Source organism: Bicyclus anynana, chromosome Z (genome assembly GCF_947172395.1).
Source record: "Bicyclus anynana chromosome Z, ilBicAnyn1.1, whole genome shotgun sequence".
NCBI classification, from domain to species: Eukaryota; Metazoa; Arthropoda; class Insecta; order Lepidoptera; family Nymphalidae; genus Bicyclus; species Bicyclus anynana.
The window spans coordinates 6,605,515-6,627,146 of NC_069110.1; the positions used below are offsets into that span (position 1 = coordinate 6,605,515).

The 21,632-nt window shown below is 32.6% G+C and overlaps 1 protein-coding gene across 3 annotated transcripts in view; it reads right to left on the reverse strand.

The window, feature by feature from the left end:
* Nucleotides 1-1,737: 1,737 nt before the first annotated feature.
* Nucleotides 1,738-21,632, reverse strand: part of LOC112046796 (neurocalcin homolog) — a 174,912-nt gene continuing 155,017 nt past the window's right edge. For all 3 annotated transcript variants that reach the window (XM_024083594.2, XM_024083595.2, XM_024083596.2), the window contains exons 2-6: nucleotides 18,630-18,783; nucleotides 18,279-18,305; nucleotides 17,236-17,327; nucleotides 16,467-16,655; nucleotides 1,738-15,983 (exon numbers count right to left, since the gene is read on the reverse strand). In XM_024083594.2, coding sequence (XP_023939362.1) covers nucleotides 15,789-15,983; nucleotides 16,467-16,655; nucleotides 17,236-17,327; nucleotides 18,279-18,305; nucleotides 18,630-18,699 — 573 coding nt within the window. In that variant the 5' untranslated portion in view covers nucleotides 18,700-18,783 and the 3' untranslated portion in view covers nucleotides 1,738-15,788. The remainder of the gene's footprint in view (nucleotides 15,984-16,466; nucleotides 16,656-17,235; nucleotides 17,328-18,278; nucleotides 18,306-18,629; nucleotides 18,784-21,632) is intronic.

The window sequence follows — 21,632 nt, forward strand, 5'->3', positions numbered from 1 at the left end:
AGCAGTGAGCCGAATATGGGTTGAGAATGATGAATGATGACTGTGAATATTATCTATTATTTAGTAAATAGCACTAAAAAATAACAGATGGGGGTATATATTTCTAATGCCGGATAACGGACCCAATTTTTCGTATTATTGTTTATTGTTCTAACTTAAAAATTTAGATTTAGAAACTGTCGTACCTGCGAATGAGGGCTAACTAGTATTATATACCCTACTAATATTATAAATGTGAAAGTTTGTATGGATGTTTGTTACTCTTTAACGCCACAACTACTGAACCGATTTAGCTGAAATTAGGAAAGGAAACAGATTTACTTTCAATCAGCATAGGCTACTTTTCACTCCGGAAAAATCCATAGTTTCCGAGGGATTTGTGAAAAACTAAATTTCACGCGAACGAAGTCGCTGGCGTCCGCTAGTATAGTCTGCTCTGAGGACCTAGTGGCAGTTTGATACTGTGACCGTCGCGTTAACAGCGCCATCTAGTGGCACTACTGCACAACTGTTTCAATTCCATATAAATTCGCGTTTACGTTAACGCGATAGTAATAGTATAAAAATAATGAAAACTCCCACTAGGCACCCTGAACACGAGGCGTGTTTGTGCAGTAAACGGAAATATATCGCAGACAGGTTAAAATAGATACGCAGTTCGGCGAGTTGCAGTGTCAGTGTATCGAAGTTTCGCGCAAGATACAAATAGATAGGTAGTAACTGTTTTTAAGCTATAAATAGATAGGTAGTAACTGTTTTTTAACACGTTTAAATAAGCTTCACTTGTACCTATTTATGTAAGACAATCAAATCTTGGAATCCTAATTTGACCCACTAAAGCGTAACACGTGACCTGAGCCAATTTAGAAAATATTAAATCCTGAATTGACCCGTGCTGGGAATCGAACCCAGGACTTCTCTGTTGAAAGCTAAAGAGCTCGTCAAAACAATTTAACAATATAAGTTTTTAAGCCCTTATAAAATTCGACGTACGGATTTAAATTATGTATGTATTAAAAAGAAAGATAAATACAATTAAAACCCAAGTTTTTAACTTGTATCAAGATGGCGCCCTTAATAACTATGACATGACAATTGACAGCAAACATCGTATCGACTTTAACTGCGTTGGTGAATCTCCGAATCCAGCTCGGCTGGGCAGCGTTTGGAAAACTCCGCGACAACTTTTCGTCCGAAATTCCTCAGTGCCTGAAGACGGAAATCTTCGAACTGTGCGTGTTGCCAGTGATGACCTACGGTTCCGAGACTTGGTCGCTAACTATGGGCCTTATTAAAAGGCTCAAAGTCACTCAGCGGGCGATGGAGCTACGCTTGGGGTTTCTCTGCGTGATCAAATCAGAAATGAGGAGATTGTAGACGACGTTGCTACGTCAGTGACTTTGGTCGCGAGTCGCGAAGTTGAAGTAGCAATGGACAGGCCACATAGTTCACAGAGCCGATGTACGTTGGGACAACAAGGTGCTGAAATGGCGACCCCGCACCGGAAATGTCCAGCAGTGGATGTCCATCGGCTGTTAATGATGATGATGATCATGATGATGATGATGATGATGATGAAACGAAATTAATATTATTTATCTTAAATTGGATATGACATACCTACCTACCTATTCCTGCTATTTAGAGAATACCTACCTACTTTGCAAAATTATCTTAAGATCTACGGTAACTAGGGAAATAGACAGGATATTTAAGGATTCTCAAATGAAACACGAATGAGAGAAGAAAGATTTAATAAATAGATATAATAACTTTAATCTAAAACAGTACCAGAGCTAGATCAATATTAAATCAAAGATTGTTAGGAATTACAAATTGACTATACAGAACAATTTTAAGATATCATACCTAACATGTTTGAATCAAACATGTGTCTTTCGACATCTAACTTTCCATCCTATCTGCAGTGTCAACAAGAATCAAGTAGATGGATCGTCATATACTTAAACGAACAACCTGTTTTAAAATATGTATCTAACTACACAGTTTAAATATTTTTAATCACTCGTAGGTTAGCCAGAAATTTTGACAGCCCAGGCAATGTGACTATCGAAAAGCAAATGACTGGAAAAATATTAATGATAGGTATTATAAAACACGTATAACTATTACGGGCTGCCAGAAAGCAAATTGTTCGCGTTTATTAATTTATCTTACATTATTTGTACTTATTGACATATAATAAGGCATATAATATTATTATCTAGTCTCTTCTGGCTCTAGTGAACCTGCAGATTGGGTGTAAAATCTTGTCATATTTAGGCACAAAGTGACATCGATGGAGGTTTCTAGGCTATGCCTCGTAGACGGGAAACGTCGCAACAAGTAGCACTGCAAGAATCCGCTTCTCATATATCTTTTATAATTTCATATAAAGGGCCTTATTTTTGAGCATTGCAACGCGCCCCGACTCGATGTGCGCGAGCCTTTACAAGGACTAGGGTGCTATAATTTAAAGACAAACATCGTATTTCAACAATGACATTGAAATATTAATAAGCTGATATTCAATAGCATAAATCACATAACATCGAGAACATGTTAAGATATAAGCGAATTGATATGTAGATAATGCATAAGGTTACAATAGTAGACAATACTATTAGAAGGTAACATAGACATCATGTACCCGCTGCCTTTAAGACAGTACTTCATGGTCCAAGAGGCTGGCGGCTGAGAACATTCGAATTGCTGACATTAGAGTTCCATTAATTAGTAACGTACATAATACTACGAGGGGGACTAAGAAAATCTCTATTACCGTACAACGTAGTAATAACACATTTGACTATCGTGTACCTATACCAAATAAATATAGTAAAATGCTTGTTTTTATTAACAAAAAAAAAGGGAAATTAATAAGATCAAATTAATTATAATACCACCAAAGCCGCACCCCAGCACAAAAATAAAGAATGAATAACCGTATTCCGTAACTTTTCCTGATACGATAATTATATTGTTTTATTCAGACAATATTAACATTTATTTTAAAATATTGCTCAATAAATTAGCGAGATGATCTACCTATAAAAATTACTACTAAAACCGCTATTAGGTACATATTTGTAAAATGTTTTGAATGAGCTTCGTGATATGAAATTTTCAACAGTAGAGTAGTTCTAAATTATTACATTTGAAATTACTCTGCCACATACCATTAATTGGTTAATATATAATATTTGTTTATTAATTGTAACTATTGCAGTAGCGTCTTGATTTAAAAGGAGCAACTCTATTACTTATTGTTAATTATGCTATCAACTACTTTGCCAGTAAAATAACTAAACGTGGGGTATAAAGCACCTATGTAACTATTATACACAATATAATGATATCATATATTATACACATATATTATACACGTATATTGTATATGTGTGTGTCATATATGTGGCTATAATTACGGCTTAAGCACACGAGTTAATAGCACCGTGAATTTCAAAGTAATATGATACTAACTAAGCAAATGTGTAAACCATAATACTAATATAATATTATTATTTAACATTGCTAGTCACTATTATTGATACTTACAAAACGTAGTTAGGGTTAATTAGTTTGCCTACTAAGAAACTTTATAGAATGACATAAAACGTTTATATGCACCGTGGATTTTAAAAGTGATTTAATTATAATAGTTCATATATTGCAATTTTTAGAGTATATAATATAGGAAAGAACAAGCTGTTTGTCTATAAATAATATATATACCTACGTGAATAGCATTGGCCATTATTAGAAACATTAAAACGATACAATATACTATCATATTTACTCTTCTATATATTATTATATTATAGTTAAGAAGAATAAGTGAATAAGCAAAGCTAATTGGGTAAATGTATAAACCTCGCACCCATTAAATTCTAGCGATGTCTAAATAAGAGTCATTCACTAAAATAAATACGGCCAATAACACTCGCTTATAATAATGGAAGACCCGCAAAATTTTAAAATTTTTAACGACACAAAATATTCGCTAAATATAATATTATCTTATCGTCGGTACAACGACGCAGATTTGATATGAACTAACTTTTGATGATTTAGGTTGCTTACCCTATCACAAATGTGAATTAGGTGCAAGTTATATGATTGAATTAATATGTTAGATTGTTTTATTTGATGAATATGGTACGCTAAGAAAGATGGCGTGCTTCAATGTATTTTCTAGGCAAATTCTCTCTGCACGCTGCTTGATAATCGTTAAAAGAATTTCATTTTTATTTTAGAAAAAGTAGCTTCGAGTTAATTATTCTAGCAACGAGTTACGAATAAAAGATATGTAAAAGTACCAATTATCTAAATAATTTTATAGTAAATCTTGACGCATCTTAATCTAGCCTCTGATTAAGAATTACACATTCTGCAAGACGATCTTTTTAAATTATTACACATATATTGAGTACTTAGTGAGCATTCTCGAAATTAAAATGTTTTCGCACAATATTAAAGACTGTTTTATAGATTCAGGTTGTTATGCGTTTAGTGACTATTAATAAATGAAATGAAGTTTAATATTGAATAAAATCAATAATTGGTTGATGTTTATTGGAAGATGGTAAAGTAATAGTTATGTCGTTAACTATTTGATAATGATATTATAACTAACTTGTTCTGAAAATTAAAAACAATCAGTGATAAGCAACTTTGTTGGTTCTATTGCCTTTGCTTTCCTTCCACTAAGGGTAAAGCCAAACGAGCGTAATTTAGTGGGTTGTCAATCGCATAATTTCGGACTTTTGTATGAAACCGAATGTAGCATTAATTAAAAAAAGAAAAGAAAACTTACAAAATTACGCTCGTTTGGCCTCACCCTAAAGTTAAAACACACCGGATGGAACGACGACAAGACGTTTGCAGGTGTTGTTAAGTTGTTATGTACTAGTTATTAATATATAGAACAAGGCACATGGAGCTGTCGCGCGTAAAGTTCTTTTATACGTTCTATATTAGTTCTATACCTTTACCTAAGACGTTTATTTTGGATATAATAGTTCTTGAATGTAAGAGTTGACAGCACTCACACCTTAATGTGTGTAACGCAAGGTAACGTCACACGACATAAACGAAAGCGCGGTAGAAAGCAGAAAGACTAGTTATAACAATGGTTCACATCGCGCCAACGTTGCGTTGTCGTCCGTACCCCGTCGCGTCCGTTGGACTTTGTGGTTATGGTTAAAACCTTTGGCTTGTTACATTTTCCTACAGATTCGGAATTAATCCCAATAAATTTGATTGAAGTTTACGTTAATTTAAAACTTAAAATAATGTAAATATATTATTAAATACAACTCAAATTACATATTCAAATTTAGCATCTCAATATCGTTGATAGAAGAAAATTTGCTATAGGTACACTTGATAATCGACACTACAATTTCATAAAATTTTTACGAACACCTAACAATTGATACACGGTTAAAATTATCTATTAAAATATTTATCTCTTTTACATAATAACATCGACTTTTAGAACTTTATTTATTGCAGCAGTTTCGAGAGTAGTTAAACATTTAATGACATTCAAAGCCCTATCTTAACAATGATAAATTAATAAGATTTTAAAGTAAAGTCGCTGTTTTCTGCTCATTTAGAAAGAGATCGGGTTAAATTTATTTGTGTCTACACTGGGCAAAGTAAGATGTTTAACAACAATCATTAACAATTACAGTCTCTGTATCCATTTGTACTAAACGTACCTACGAGTTCGTATTTGTCTAGCGAATCTTCTCCCAGAAATACAATTTATAAAATTGAAATTTCCAAATCACAAACGCAAGTTCTCCTTGTTAACATTGCCTTCCATACAGTGATCGCGATTTAACGTTCACGGACTATCTATCTATCTAATATTATATTCAGTACTTCTTTTCTTGACTGGTTCTGTCAAACCTATATATTCATCACCTACACTAACTCATGTCCTACTACTGTAGGACACCAGCCTATCTCTAGGAGACTAATTTGGAGCTTATGGACCAATGCATTTGCCTCAGTAACTATCAACATTAGACGGTGTAAACGTATAACACAGCCGACTTCATAGTCCGCGCTGCCCCTGAAGAACCCAATATAAAGAACTACATCAATCAGACACATTAAACAAAGAATAGTTGTCGGGAAGTCGGGATAGTACTAAATCAAAATTGAAGAGTTAAAAGATAGAGAAGATTTTTCAATCAAATGTTCCACATTACCAATAGGTACTTAATGATTATTCTTTGAATTTTATATTACAATTTAATATATAAAACGGGAATTTGAAAAGGGTACATTTATACATGCTAGTTGCTACAATATTCTTTATTATAAGAGTAGCTTATTTTAATTAAGATCATTAACCCCCTTATACAGCCCTCGAATCCGTGAACAGAAACTTATACATTATTTATGTATAAATGTGTACATTTGACATGCGCGAAAGTGTATTACAATGCAGTTTTTGTTAGAATTAGTAAAGATGGTACAGCGACCACAGTATTGACTTTTTGTCGTTGTGTAAAGAACACAATAGATTTAACCCTAAACATAGATCATAGATATAATGTAGAACCTTACTTGCTAAGTTTTATCTTATTCAAAAATTTGCATTCCAGTTGGTGTTATGACGTAAGATTTAAATTTAAGATACACATTACTTATTATAGTTTTAGAATATGCTGGTTTATATTCCATAAATTACGTTACAAGAATCTCCCGTATCGGTTACAAGACACTTATTACAAGAATCCAGCAACCTGACCTTGTTAGAGGATTACACTTTACATTTTTTTGCAATTTTACTCTACCTATCATACCTATTCTATAATTTTTTGTACCGCTTCAATCGACTTTACTCAAAATGTCGTTATGTTAAGCATGTTGTCAAAAAACTTAGGACTCTTTGTGACAAAGTGTCATAATTTGTTGACATTTTATCTTGTTCTTGTGACGTAACTTACGGATGGCCCCATTGCTTGATTCCATTAAACATTATCTTAATAATATTTAACAATACAAAGCCATACGATATTATACTTATTCTAACTTACGCTAATGTAATGTGTCTTGTATTGCTGTGTTCGTTAGCATGGCCTTTCAATTTTGTACGTTCAAAAATTGCTCGTATCTGTTTCAATATAATAATACCTAAGTATATTATGTTAACAAACAAATAATTGCTCAAATGTTGATATAACAGTATAATAAAAATTGGCTTAAACACCAATTACGATAAGTACTACAATATTCAGAAATACGTTTCATTTATTACATTGTTGTTCCTACGTTTCCTCTATTCCTGCTTTTTAAACATTTGTTGATATTATAATAATTAGTATATCACATATTTATACTCTAAAATCATAAGAAATTACGTGTTATTATTCTGCCAACAACATTTGTGACGAGTTGTCTACCTGTCATATAACTGTGTATTATGAAGAACGTGCATTTTTTCACAAAAGGTACACAATACAGTAACATTTCAAAACTTCACAAATATTATGTATTAGTTTTATTGTATCTGGATTTTAGAATGTATATGCACATTATTTTATACGCTAATTTAAACATTTTAATTATTGCGGATACTATAATAATTATACATGCTGTTAAATCATGGTGTATTTTATTAATAAGATCAGTTGGCAACTTATCACAGAAGTTACATTATACAGCAGAGTTTAACTTCACAAATATTAAGTGCTAGTTTTATTGTATCTGGATTTTAGAATGTATACGAACATCATTTTTTATACTAATTGGATAATTATAAGTATTAAATATTATAATAATTATAGGGGCTGCGACATCATTTTATGAATAAGATCGCTCGACAACTTCTCATAGAAGTTACACTAATACAGCAGCATTTCAAAACTACATAAATATTAAGTATTGCTTTAAGGTCAAGGTTTTAGAATATGATCATTATTTTATACGCTAATTTATCCACTGTAATTCTTATTATGATAACAAATATACTGTGAATTCATGTTGCATTATATGAATACAATCAATTGGCCACTTTTCACAGAATTTATGCAATAACGCATTTCACAACTTCACAAATATAATATAATAATAAGCATCAAAATTTTAGAATATGAACATTGCTTTAAATTGTAATTTAAAAATTTGCCTTTGTAAGATAATAATTACATTGCATATATTTTGTTTTTAAAGATTAAGTGTATCAAGATCGGTATGTGCAATGTTTTTTTACCCGTAGGTAAGGTATAGACATAATGACGTCTTTTCAATATAAAGGAAAAAATACTGAGCAGTGGTTTAAACAATACATATTTAGCAAAATTGTCTTCGTAATTTCAAGATTAAATTATACCAATATGTTGTTTTAAATTTTAAAAACCTTAATTTATTCATATCGATGAAAATATCTTAAAAGTACAAAGTATTATATTGCTTGATTTAGGTCTAGTCAAATTTCAAACGACTAATATTCTTACTTAGATAAGTCACATAAATGATCCTTGAAGTAGATTCTTCTTTTAGGTTTAAAATATGAAATTATTAATTGTCAGATGCATTTATTTTGTATATGATACCATAATTATTAAAATATCACTTATTTGTTTCCTAAAAGTTACTTTCACGTCACTAAGCAGATAGACTCCCAAAAAGATGATAGCGTTGTACGTTAAACAAATCAATAAAAATATAGAAGCTGAGAATAAATTGATTCCAAGTATTAATATAATTTAGAAATTACGTAAAAATATACATAAAATAAAATATATATTTTAATTTAAACCTAAATAATATACAATAATATTGTGCGGCGGGAGATTGTGCAATAGTTTTATTTGTTTGAATTATATAGCACGGGTACTAAACACTTCAAACGAAACTTTTCACGTGTAACATATTTAAAATAATTAATGACATTAAGTAACAAAATACTAAATATTTAACTACTGGTAGAGAAAAAAACTAAAGGCATCTTCCACCACCCAAGTATGATTAAAAAATATGTTAATTATATTAAATAAAGCGGTTAGATTGAAAATGTAAAGAAATATTTAATAAATAAAGTGATGAAACTATGAAGCTGAACACTTATAAAAGATATTTTGAAAATATATTATATATACTTTATAATAACGATATATATACAAGTATAATAGTGATATAAAATAAATATTAATGCAATAATATTATACATATTACAATAGAACGGTTATTGTTACAGTAAATCAAAAGAAAAAAAAAAACAATCGAGTCGACAAATTGCAAAAAATTACTAATCATCAAAAGAATTATCAGGTTTGACAGACATGAATATTATTATTTACCATCAACTTTTGTTATACTTATAAATTTATTAAAAATCAAAGTTTTCCTATTACTAAGAAAATATAGTAACAACTTAGAACATCAGCGAAGTCAATTTATCGAAAAAAAAGCGATATGCAACTCTGATAATCCTTTTGTTTAGTAACGAAGCATAAAATAATAATTAAGTTTAAGCAATTTAATAAAATTTTTACCAATGTGTTTGTGGTTATTCTACCAATTTTCGTTATCACTTCTATGGCGTAGCAATACGCTACTGAAGTTTATATTACGTTGAGATCCGTTTATATCCACTAACATTTAGTGTGCCAGACACGTGCCGTGGCAGACAAAGTAACATTCTTAAATACAGTATTTATTAACATATTTATATGAGATTAAGACATTAGCACCGCGTCTGGGGGACTTTTTCATGAAAAGGACTTTAAGTGTCTCTAGCTACCAGCTGGACAGTGTGAATAGATGGTGCCTGTGGCAGTCTGCCACCCTACTTGTCTGTGACGCACTGTGTCTGTAGATAAAACGGACCTCGTATTATACTGAAGTTTAAGGTCCTTTTTAATGCATGCTTATTGATACTTTATAAACGCATTGTTGCTGTTGTTCTTTACACTATAATATCAAATTATGTGTTATTTTAATTTCTAAGTTTCCTTTTCAAAATGGCATATAAAACTTATTCAAATCACGAATATTACTTTAAGCGCGCTTGATATAATTGGTTCAAAGTTATTTATTATTATTTAATCTACTGGGGCATACTGTATCTTTACCTTTTTTTATTAAACTAGAGTTTAAAAATCATGTACACTTTCTAGCAATTAACTAATTATTTTTTAAAATTATCATCTAATTATATATATCATTAAGATACGCGTTTCATTTGAATCAGAATTAGTGAGCTTGTATAGAAAATGTATTGCCGCTCACAATAATTTATTAGGGTACTACCTAATTGGGTGACTTTTCAATAAAAACCTATTTAATAGTATATGCGGATTTACGTCATCGTCCCTTTGTTGTTTAAGCCGGATTGTTATATTTTAACACACATGTTTTTCGTGTATATTTAAAGGCGGTGTAGCTCTTGCTCAAATTAAGCTAAGCTTTAGTTACAATCCAGCCTTGTGCTACAATGTAAAAAAATGTCTAAAAGGTAACTATTCTCTTTTGACGTATAGACAGTTTGGTATAGAACCTTTGCGGAGAACATTCTATTTGTCCGCACACGCATTAGGTAGGATTAGTATTTGTCTTTTGTGAATAATGACCTAAAATCTAAAAAAACATACTTTCTTTTTCACTTTTTAAAAAAATGATAATCCTTCAATAATTTTAGATATATTAAAGAGATAACGCCCGCGCATTATCATGATAAAAATCTGACTGAACAATATATATTTTTGCAAAATATAAAATAACTTTTTGCGTTATTGGTGTTGGTCTTATTTGAATGACTTAATTTATGTAAAGGTCTCTTTCGAAGTAGAACAATTGTCGACTCTTAAACCTATAGGTATATTAATAATGTACACTAATGATTCAAATATTACAATTTCACAAATTTTTAAAATAACAATGTAAAATAATACTTAGACTGACTCATGACTAAAATTAATGTTAAAAATTTGCAATTACAAACTAAACCTTAATAATATCAGCTACACAAAGTAATTAGGACTGTCTCGACGTCTCGTAACCTCGTTTTGTTGCGTAAATTGTAATGACATTGTGCAAATATATCATCTGTCTCTCATAATACATGTAAGCCATGAAAGTATCTGTATACTACTATTTGTTCCAACATGTTATAAAATTAAAACCTTGTTTTACATATTTAACAAACATAAGAACAAATGGAACGAGTTTTCGAGGCATTCGTACATCATATAGGAGCCAGAAATTAATCATTTACAAATTGTTAAGTATAATATATATTCATTTACATAATAAGAACAGAATTTATAGCAACTCTGCCAGAAACCATAAGATGTCCATCTGGAAACTCATTTATTGTGTAAATACTACATCATAAGTATATTATATACCTAATAAAATGTACTTAAGTCGTTTTTATATTCTTATAAATTGAAGCAGCCATATAGATAAACGTTAAAGACGATCGATTTTGGTGTTTCGTGGTATTCTTAATTTTAATACTTAAAATATAATTTTAACAATGTAAAAATAATTCTGTTATTAGAGCACTTGCCAACTAGTCTATATATGTAAATTATTTGAACTGACTCATCAATATTATTCAAGACTTCTTTCCACTTCAAGTCTTCTCAGGTATTTAAAATGATTTAACTTTTATAGTAGGGGAGCCGAAGAGGGGATATTTGCAGTTACTCGAGCGCGACACATAAACATAAGGGACTATACCTTGCACGTTGTTGAGTATGAGCCCATAATATTGGTGGGTATATTTAGAGCAAACAAAAAAAACTAAATTCGGAAATACTCAACCAGCACGTCAGATTAGGATAAGGTAGGTGAGTTGATAGCTAAAAGGTGTGCATTTCGAAAATCGATTTGAGCGTAACGTAATGGAATGGGAGGGTTCCAAATTACAAAATGAAACCCTTTTATTTCTGTTATCGAGTCACAAGCGCTACCTCACCTCTTCGCTAAATTTTCTGACAATCAGTAAGCCAAAGTAATAAAAATTGCTTTTAAAGTCTGTAGATTTTTTTTCCACCATTAAAAGCGAAAAAAGTAAATAACTATTTAATCTTCCTATAATTTAATCTATCAAATGCAATCAGTCCTCATGACGCTCGAGTAACTGCAAATTTAGCATGCCGGGCTCCCTTACTATTACGAACGTCCGTGTTGTGTTCAGGTGAAAGCGAAAATAATTTACATATATACAATGGGCTTGTTATTATAGATCGCGTCATATCCAAATGCATCGACCAAGGACTTATATTTTGATACCGGACACTGTCTAATATCTCTAATCTAAATATCTCTATCCAAGCGTAAGATTACTACAAAACACCTGTTTGACAAGCAAAACTAAATTGCATTCTATTTTGAGTTTGGTTGATTTGTTTGGTTCTTCCTCACAAGTAAACAAGCGGCAGGTACCAAAAATAGACGCATTTAGATTTACCATTATTGAATGATTATCGATTAATAATAATTAATTATCGATTATTAATAATTATTAAACGATTGTCGTCTCGATAAGTCCGTGGTATACATAATTATTTCAAAGGTTACCTAGGTAATGTCATTTACTAAGGCGCGATCTTTATGCGATCTATAATAACGTAATATTAATTAACATTTAACTCTTATTATAGAGGCATTAACCCTAAACCATTTTATTCCCGTTAGTATAAATCCTCGCAATTTTTTATGATTTCAAAAAAGTGGTGGTTGCCAATATATTTGTGTTATATTTGTAACCGATTTTGTAAAATAAAGGAGCAATTATTGAGTTTTTGCCGGTTCTCCTCAGCAGAATCTGCCTTCCGAGCCGGTGATAGAATCTTTATAAATATTCAACTGACGTTTCAAAAGTGCTTGAAACTAAGCCTACTTGGAATAAGTTAATTTTGAAGAGTAATTTAACCATATAATGATTTTTGAAATTACACAACTATACAGTAAAAAGGATATTGTTTGGTTTTTCTAGCAACAAGGCAGGCACCTAACTATTCAAGAATGTTCTGAGGGAAAATTGGTCTGCAAACACGCGTCCACAAGTCTTTAACAACAGAAATTAAATTTAAAATATTATTACAATACACTACTATTGTTCATGTGATATCAAACTTTTAATCGGTCAGTTTTGGTTATGGTATAATCTATTTCGAAATTTTTACCGAATCCCGGGTAAATTTTGATATATAAAACAACTTCCACTTCTTATTAGGTTTTTTTTCTCGTGATACGCAATCTTATTAGGATTAATACCTCTTGCGACTTTTACGATATACACGAGTATAATGTTTATTTATCACGTTCATAAGTGTATCTTAAATTAGGGTATTACACTCCAAACACACCAAAATAAAATTAATAACTGAATAATAGTCACTATTCTTATAAACTAGGTTGCAGCTCTTAAGTTGGCAATATTAAAGGTCACTATTTATAAAACTAGGCAGCAACTCTTAAGTTGGCAATATTGAACGCCAGTGTACACCGTAACTTGGCCGCAATGCAAACGTTAGCAATCTTGAACGTCTGTAGATATCGAATCTCGGCGACAAATTAAAAGTTGGCAATATTGGACGTCAGTATACATCAATTCTTGGCGGCAGTTCAATAGTTGACAACACTGGGCGTCAGAATACTCGTATATAATGTTTTTCAGATAGAAAGGGTGAGGTGACAGATGCTGACCTGTGTCACGCATATGAAGTTTCGTATTATTTTACGATAAAATGTATGGGGGATAACGTTGTAATTGCTTGAGGGGTACCGCCCACTTAGAGATTTATTACTCCCAATTATGATATTTATGTAAATATGCTTCCATGCCTAAGACTGGAAGAAGGTTGTTGAAAAAACAAATAACCTTATTCTACATGACTGGGAAAGAGACATCAGAATCGACTGTGCAATTGATTCACAAATGGTAATACACGTCAGTGACGATTCGTCAGATTCGTCGTCGGAAGAAGATCAGGATATTTTGTCTGATTAATAAATAAATAGTTAAAAACCTAACTTTGTATTATTTTTAATTTACTGTCACCAAAAAGAATGATTTTACTTCAGTATTAATGATCTCGATGAGATCGATTATATCGATTGTTTCATTCATTCCATTTTTTTACTACATCACTAGTAACGGCAAATCCCAAACGTCACCGTACTCTTCCTATCTGAAGAACACTATAAGAAGCATTACGGATTAGAAAAGTTCAGGTAAATCCTTCGCCTCAGTCAAATAACCGCCTGGAGAAGCGTGATCTACGCCACTAGTCATTATTACATTGAATAAAACAATATAATACGAGTGTAATACCCTATTGCTAATTAAAAAGGACGACAAAACGTTCATGTTCTAAATAATATAACAATTTAAGGAACAAACCAAATTTCTTTAACTATACAAAAGTATTTAAAAGTAAGCACAAATCGTTCAAACACATATATTGGACGCCAAAAATTAAAAGATGAATGAATAAGACTAGTTTAACTGCATCTTTTACTGTAAGATCTAGGCACTATATAGTAAAATACCTAATAAAATAAACAATAAGCTAATATTACTTAATCTCTTATTTAGTATAAACGTGTTAAGTTAGCCACAAGTGTAACTTTCAGTCGATTAGTGGCTGTAATTTAAGTTGTCATTATAATTATTACAAAATCAACACGAATCTAATAATGGAGCTTCGTAAACTAGACGCCAAATCAATATTATTTTAAAGTATAGTTTCGTTGTCATAAGCGATAGTCGTTAGAGCTTATATCAAGGAATAATATATAAGCATAAGTTATCTCTTCAATATTGGAGCCATTAGTAATTTTGGATGTATGAAAGAGTAAATAGTAAAACTCATCTGAGGAGACACAGTGATGAGATTCGCGGTAATAATATTTTGAGATACTAGACAGAAGATTAGAAGAAATCGAGATTCGTTGGAACCTGTGTTTATGAAGCTGAAAATGGAGATTCTTTGGAAGATCTCAGAATGGTCGATAGTTGTTATTAATCATCTCAGACTACAGCCACACGATTTTTCGATACTAAAACTTACAGTGAAATGACCGCCAGCTGCTGCAATATAAACGCACCAGCCATTTGCCTACCATTTTGTGAAACGCAATGCTTCAAAAGCTACTAAGTAATTGGTGAAAAAGTCATAATTGATATCAATCAGATAAGCTTTACGTTTCGCCATCACATTTGGTTGACGGTTCACTTACAATACCCTTATTTAATAATAAACATCATGATATACGAATATAAATAGCGATTCAGAGATAACGCAAAAGCGACAAGCCGTCAAACGAACGCACTGATCCACGCCTGATCCCATTGCTTCTATGGCCTAAACATTAGTGGACTTATATAATCATATGTCTAATAAAGCGAATAAAACTCGTTTTAATAAATTATTCTTACCTAAGCGTACTCCCGGCAACTTAATGTCGGTGTAAACGTTATGGAATACAATACTGGAAGCTTAAATCCTAACAAATGTCGAATCGAAACGCTTTTGCGCCAAATCCAAATCACAGTAAATATATCGTTACAAAATTACAATATTCATATGATAACTAGTTAAGATATGGATAGAAAAGGCTGCGTAGAACACAAAAAAGGAAGAATTAGATGACAGCCAAGCAGCAGGATAATTGCGGTGATTTTAGATTACTCGCAATTTTACCCAGAACTGCGCACTAGCTCTTAGAAGCACAATGAATGAAAACGTTCCCAGTTCTGGATACAGTTAATATGGTTGCTTGACCGCGGTCATTTAGTATTTGGGGTATCACTGAGATTGAGGGTCGCACTGCAACAGTCGGACGATGGAAGGGTCACTCTTAGCACCCTCGATGAACTCCTCGAGCGATAGCTTACCGTCCTTGTTTCTGTCCATCTGGCGGAATATTTTGTCGGTTCTCTTTTCCGGCGTAGATTCATCTTCGGGCATTTTCATGACAGATCCAACCATTTTGTATATTGCCTGGAAATGAGAAAACATAGTACCTGTATATATGTACATTGTACATTTTGTTATGAGTGTTATATCTTCAATTTTATGTTAAACTTTATGGATTTGCTAAATAAGAACTAAAAACATTTTTGCCCAAAAATTGAGTTTGAGAGAAGCTCGAGATCGAGAAGCTTTATAATCGTAACATTCATAAAAAATAGTCAATCATATTACCATTGAAACGTAAAAAAAAAACTGACTATATTTATGATTTTGATTTTTGAGCTCCAGTTGTTTCTTAGGCAGTGTGAACACCGTCACGCTGCCAGTCGCGTTAGTGATTTTGTGCATTAACAACTGCCACAAAATAATGGTAAAATCACTGCCACTGCTACCCGTCACGTCACAATATGTCACCATTTAGTGAGATTTCACGTCATTTGTTTCACAGACAATCAGTGTGTGTGGAGGTAATTTACTTGTTTAATAGAATTTTTTGTAAAATATACTCACAGTAACAATTTCGAGCATTTCTTGCCGTGATATGTAACCATTGCCATCAAGGTCGTACATGGAGAAAGCCCATTTCAGTTTCTGTTCCAGCTTCCCGCGCGAAGTCACGCTCAGAGCACACAGGAACTCCCGGAAGTCTATGGTGCCGTCCCCGTTTGCGTCGAATGTTCGAAATACATGTTCAGCGAACTGTAAAGATACGAGTGATCTGAAATGTCTATTCATGGAAAGCATTGTCTTGATACTGTCTGGAAATAGTGACCAACAGAACAAGTGACACTTATAGTTTCAGTATAAACTGTGAAGTGCTTATATGATGTACGTAGCTCGCAGCGTTACCCCAATTGAAATTAAGGATTTCAAAATGGTAAAAGGTCCGAATTAGAAACAACCTTCACCCATCTGTTTAATGGATGAAAAGTGTTTTTACGAAAAATTTAGTACGATAGAAATACATTCTGAGTTGGTTGTCTAAAAATTTCATGGCCAAATTATTGCTAAACATATTCATTAATTATCGTTAATGATAGTTTGGCCAGGAGATTTTGAGGCAACCTACTAGGAATTCGACTATTGGGCAACAGAAAGAGGTGGAATGTGGTTGATTAAGTTAACCCTAATTCTGATGCTGAAGATTTTACGAAAACACCAAATTTACAAGCGGTTTTCAAAATTTAGTACTAGGTGAATATGACTATGAATCTGTTTCAAAAAATAGTTGGTTCTGTTGAAGGTTTTAAATAAATAACATAAAATAAATTATTCTTACCTTACTGGCATCTCCATACGGAAAGAAATTCCCGTATATTTTCTTAAATTCTTCTACAGATAGATGACCACGGGGACAATCTTTCAAAAAACCTGGAATAAGCAGAAATGCACCATTTTATTAGTTAGCCTTATAAATACTTACTTGAAGTAAATCACGGCATCACTCGAGTACTAACAATCTAAGACGAGAATAAGAAAAGAGAATTTTGAATTGAATTAAGAAATTCATTTGTAATTTTGAACTCCAACTTAAAAATGCGGGGTCTAATAAGTTTGACATGCCTTTCTCCGGCATCTAAAATAATGGATTGATTATGATGCACTTTTTTGTTTGGTTTTGTGTTTCTTCTTCACAAAAAAAGACAACTTGATCTGTAAACTATACATTACAATTGTAACATTAAAAACAAAAGAAATGTACTCGTCGAATTGAGAACCTCCTCCTTTTTTTGAAGTCGGATAAAAAGAGCTGCTCAGTTTTTTGTCGACTTTTAGTAGCAGAATCTGCTTTCCGAACCGAGGTTCAAGAACTGAGTTGTGATAGCACTTTTTCCTGGCTTGACTTTTTAAACACAAATATATGAATATGAATTTAAGTTTTAAGGCCGACGTTTTCGAGATGATGATCATCATCATCATCATCATCATCATCATCATCATCATTGACAAGTCATGTTTGTCACTCTCTCAGAATGAGAGATGTTAGGCCAATAGTCCACCACGCGCGCCTAATGCGGATTGGCAAACTTCACGCACCAGAGAAATAAGAAAATTCTTGGGTATGCAGTTAGGTAAGGCACGATGTTTTTCCTCCACTGTTTGAGACTCGTGAAATTTAATTTTTTAAAATGCACATAACTGAAAAGTTGGAGGTGCATGCCTCGGACCGGATTGGAATCTATGCCCTCCGAATCGAAGGCAGAGATCATATCCACCAGTCTATCACGTTCCCGAGATAATTTTCGCTATTTACGACGAAAATCCGATATAAGATATCCGCGTTTTTGTATTAAGATCACATAATCGAGTGTTTGTACTTACCTTTGTACCATTCTTGTATCTCCGCATCTGAAACATCAAAAGTTAAAAGATCATTTTGTACAGTATATATTTTTGTAAATATATAAGAAAATATTCAATGCTTATTTGACCAATTAACATATTTTCGTCATTTCGCCGTTCAAGTCATTAAATGGTGGAATGATTTGATTTAATTGACTACATATGGTAAGGCATGCATGCTACTGTCAAAAAGGCCGTTCCATAAAATAAAGTTATTATTTCATATATATTACATTAATGTTTTAATAGTCACTCTTTTGTTCTAAGAGTTTATAAATAGTGTAATTAACCCGCCCGAATAAAAAAAAGGATAGATAGACGTCACTTTACCTGAAAATTCAGTGTTCTGTTTAAGGTCTTCTAGTACCTCAGGTTTAAGTTTGCTATTTTGTTTACCCATTATTGTTGTGTCGTTAACGTTCCGTCGAGGACTCGCAATGTACTTTCACAGCCTTTTGATTTTTGATTACACAATTATTTTGCCCTGGAATATATAAATGCACATTTATTACGTATATCCTGTTAAATTTTTGTAAAAGACAACCACATTGTTTAGTGTTTACAGTGAAGATGCCGGAAGAAGATACGAGTGCTTTATAAAGCATTCACTAATAAACAGGTGGAGTGACTGAAGACATTTTGGATCTTAAAAAAACATATTGAAGTATTATCGGATAGCAATGGAGCCCAATATGGACGGCGTAACCAACAAAAACCTACTTCATATACGGAATACTAAAGACGGATTTGATTAAAGTAAAATATCGCAACAAAGGAATTAGGAAAGCATCTTCCCACATTATTTTGATTACAGGAAACGTAAATATCTACAAAAAGACACAAATTTTCTCCATCTGTAACTAAAGGACTGTCACGCATAAGGAAGAGAACATAAACAAAATCTACGTACTATGTATATTCTGGATATGAAGATGAATTTCACCTATAATAACGTAATCAATACACCCTAAAAAGTAGCAATCTTCTAATACCTACTTAACCTAATAAAAAACCATTAACGAATAAACGATATGCGTGTCTAGCGAAAGGTTGCCTCAAAACTTAGCTTTATATTTACGCTAATTCTTTGGACCGTTCTTTGAAAAAGAATTTGGACCCTTAAAACCATTTGAGCTGTGTTAAGATTTTTACAAAGATGCCGGATCGACTACAAATACCTCCAAGTGTTGAAGTGTTTGTATGAAAACGCCACACCGTCAGTCCGTATACAGGATCAGACTAAGAGGCCAATTCAATTGCAGCTAGGAGTGCGGCAGGGAGATGTAATCTGTCCGAAGCTATTTACCGCCGCATTGGAAGACGTCTTTAAGCTTCTGAGCTGGAACATTGGTATCAATATGAATGATGAGTATATCATTCAACTACGGTTTGCCGACGATGTTGTCATTATGGCAATGATTCTGGATGACCTTAATACCATGCTCAATGACCTCAGCAGAATTTCTCAACATGTTGGCCTAAAAATTAACATGAGTAAGACGAAGATCATAATTAATCCACTCCGCTCCCCTCAGTTATTGTTGAGGACTCTGTGCTAGAAATTGTAGGCGAATATATACTCATATATTAATAATAATTTCGAGAAAACGGATTCACCGCTACATATACAGCTCGACTAGACAGCGTTCGGAAAACTTCTTTACGTCCAAAATATTCCTCAGTGCCTGAAGAAGAAACCCAGCGTGCACTGGTGGCTGAAAATCATCGAGTCTTCGGGCGGGAGGTTCTTAATGATCCTTGAAAACAACTGGTATATGAGGCTTAAGAGCGAAATGGGACGGTAGTTTTTTAGGTAACCCTTTTTATAAAATAGAACTAGGAAGTGTACTTAGACTGTATTTTTAATCTTACGAACACATTTATGATAAATACTCACAAATAATAAAGATGGACGGAGAAGTGACCAACGCTAAGACCCGGCTAAAAAATCGGATTATTATCCCATTTCTATCAACGATAAGTGTTAAGCTTGACACAAAGCTACGCTGGAAAGCTCATGTCAAGAATAGAAAAGAGTACAAAAAAATGTACTGAAACGGTAAATGGAAAATAATTCAGACAGATTAAACAGAAAATTAGTAGTTCCATATAGTCAAAATGCCAGTGTGAAGTTTCAGTTATCAATTATGGGAATACATTAAACAAAACAATGTTCTAGTCAACCAGCGATTATAAACAGTAACAAAAGTACTTCAACTATGTAGGTCTCACAACATTGTGGCCTACGAGTAGACTCTTATTAAATTATTATTACGCCGAAACCCATGTATACAGCTCATGGCATTCCAACTCCACGACAATGCGGGTTTAACAGAAGGACTTAGAAGAACTAATCTTTTTGAGCTTAGTACCAACATAAGCTTACGAACAAAGTAATATATGTACTTATCAATGAAGTACTTATGAGTGGATTTTAAGCGAACAAAAATTATATTATACGGTAAATATAAGAAATGTAATCAAAAACTATGCGACAACGAAAAGATATACGGTATTTTATTATACAGGATGTCCCATAATTAATGGATAAAACACAAATGGTAGATACACCCGCTGATTATCTATAACTAATTTTAATAGTTTTGATTTGAATCCACTCGCACCTACTTCTACCGCGTACAAATTAACCTTGTTCTTTGTTAGGTCTCAATATTTATTTCTCTTTCACACAGTGTTCCTTCGGAATGTTCGTCTCCTTCGGCACAATAAGCTCTACAAGTACTATGCGTTTAGTGTGTTTGGAAAAATTAAAAATGTCTGGTCTAGATCTCAAAATAGGGCATGCTTGTGGTATTAGATATTGAGCCCGCTTTAACGAAGTAAATTTGTCTTTCATTCGTAGTCAAGCCCTATTGAACTCTAGCTACTGAAAGGCTCATAGCTTCACGTAAAATTTGAAGTGCTCTATCATGACGACGTAAGTAAAGACCTCTATCCAGGAGCACTTTACATCCAACTAACAAGTGCCTTGCTGTTCCTATTACCTCGCCACAAGAATAACAAAAGTTTTCAGTAGCTTTTCCCCATCGTACACGGTTACTCTGGTCTGGCAGAGTTATTTGAAAGGCATTAAGATAGAATTCTTATAAGGCAGGACCAGTCATATAGAAAGGCGCGTCACTTTAATGCATAATTTAATCCACAATTAAACAAAAATCAGATCAAAATCAGAGAAAATTGGTCACCCAACGCATTTTTTTAAAGCTATTCAAATTAGTTTTAGATAATTACGTGGAATGTCTACCATTTGCGTTTTATCCATTAATTACGGGACACCCTGTATATATAAGAGTACTCGTATATCATTAGAAA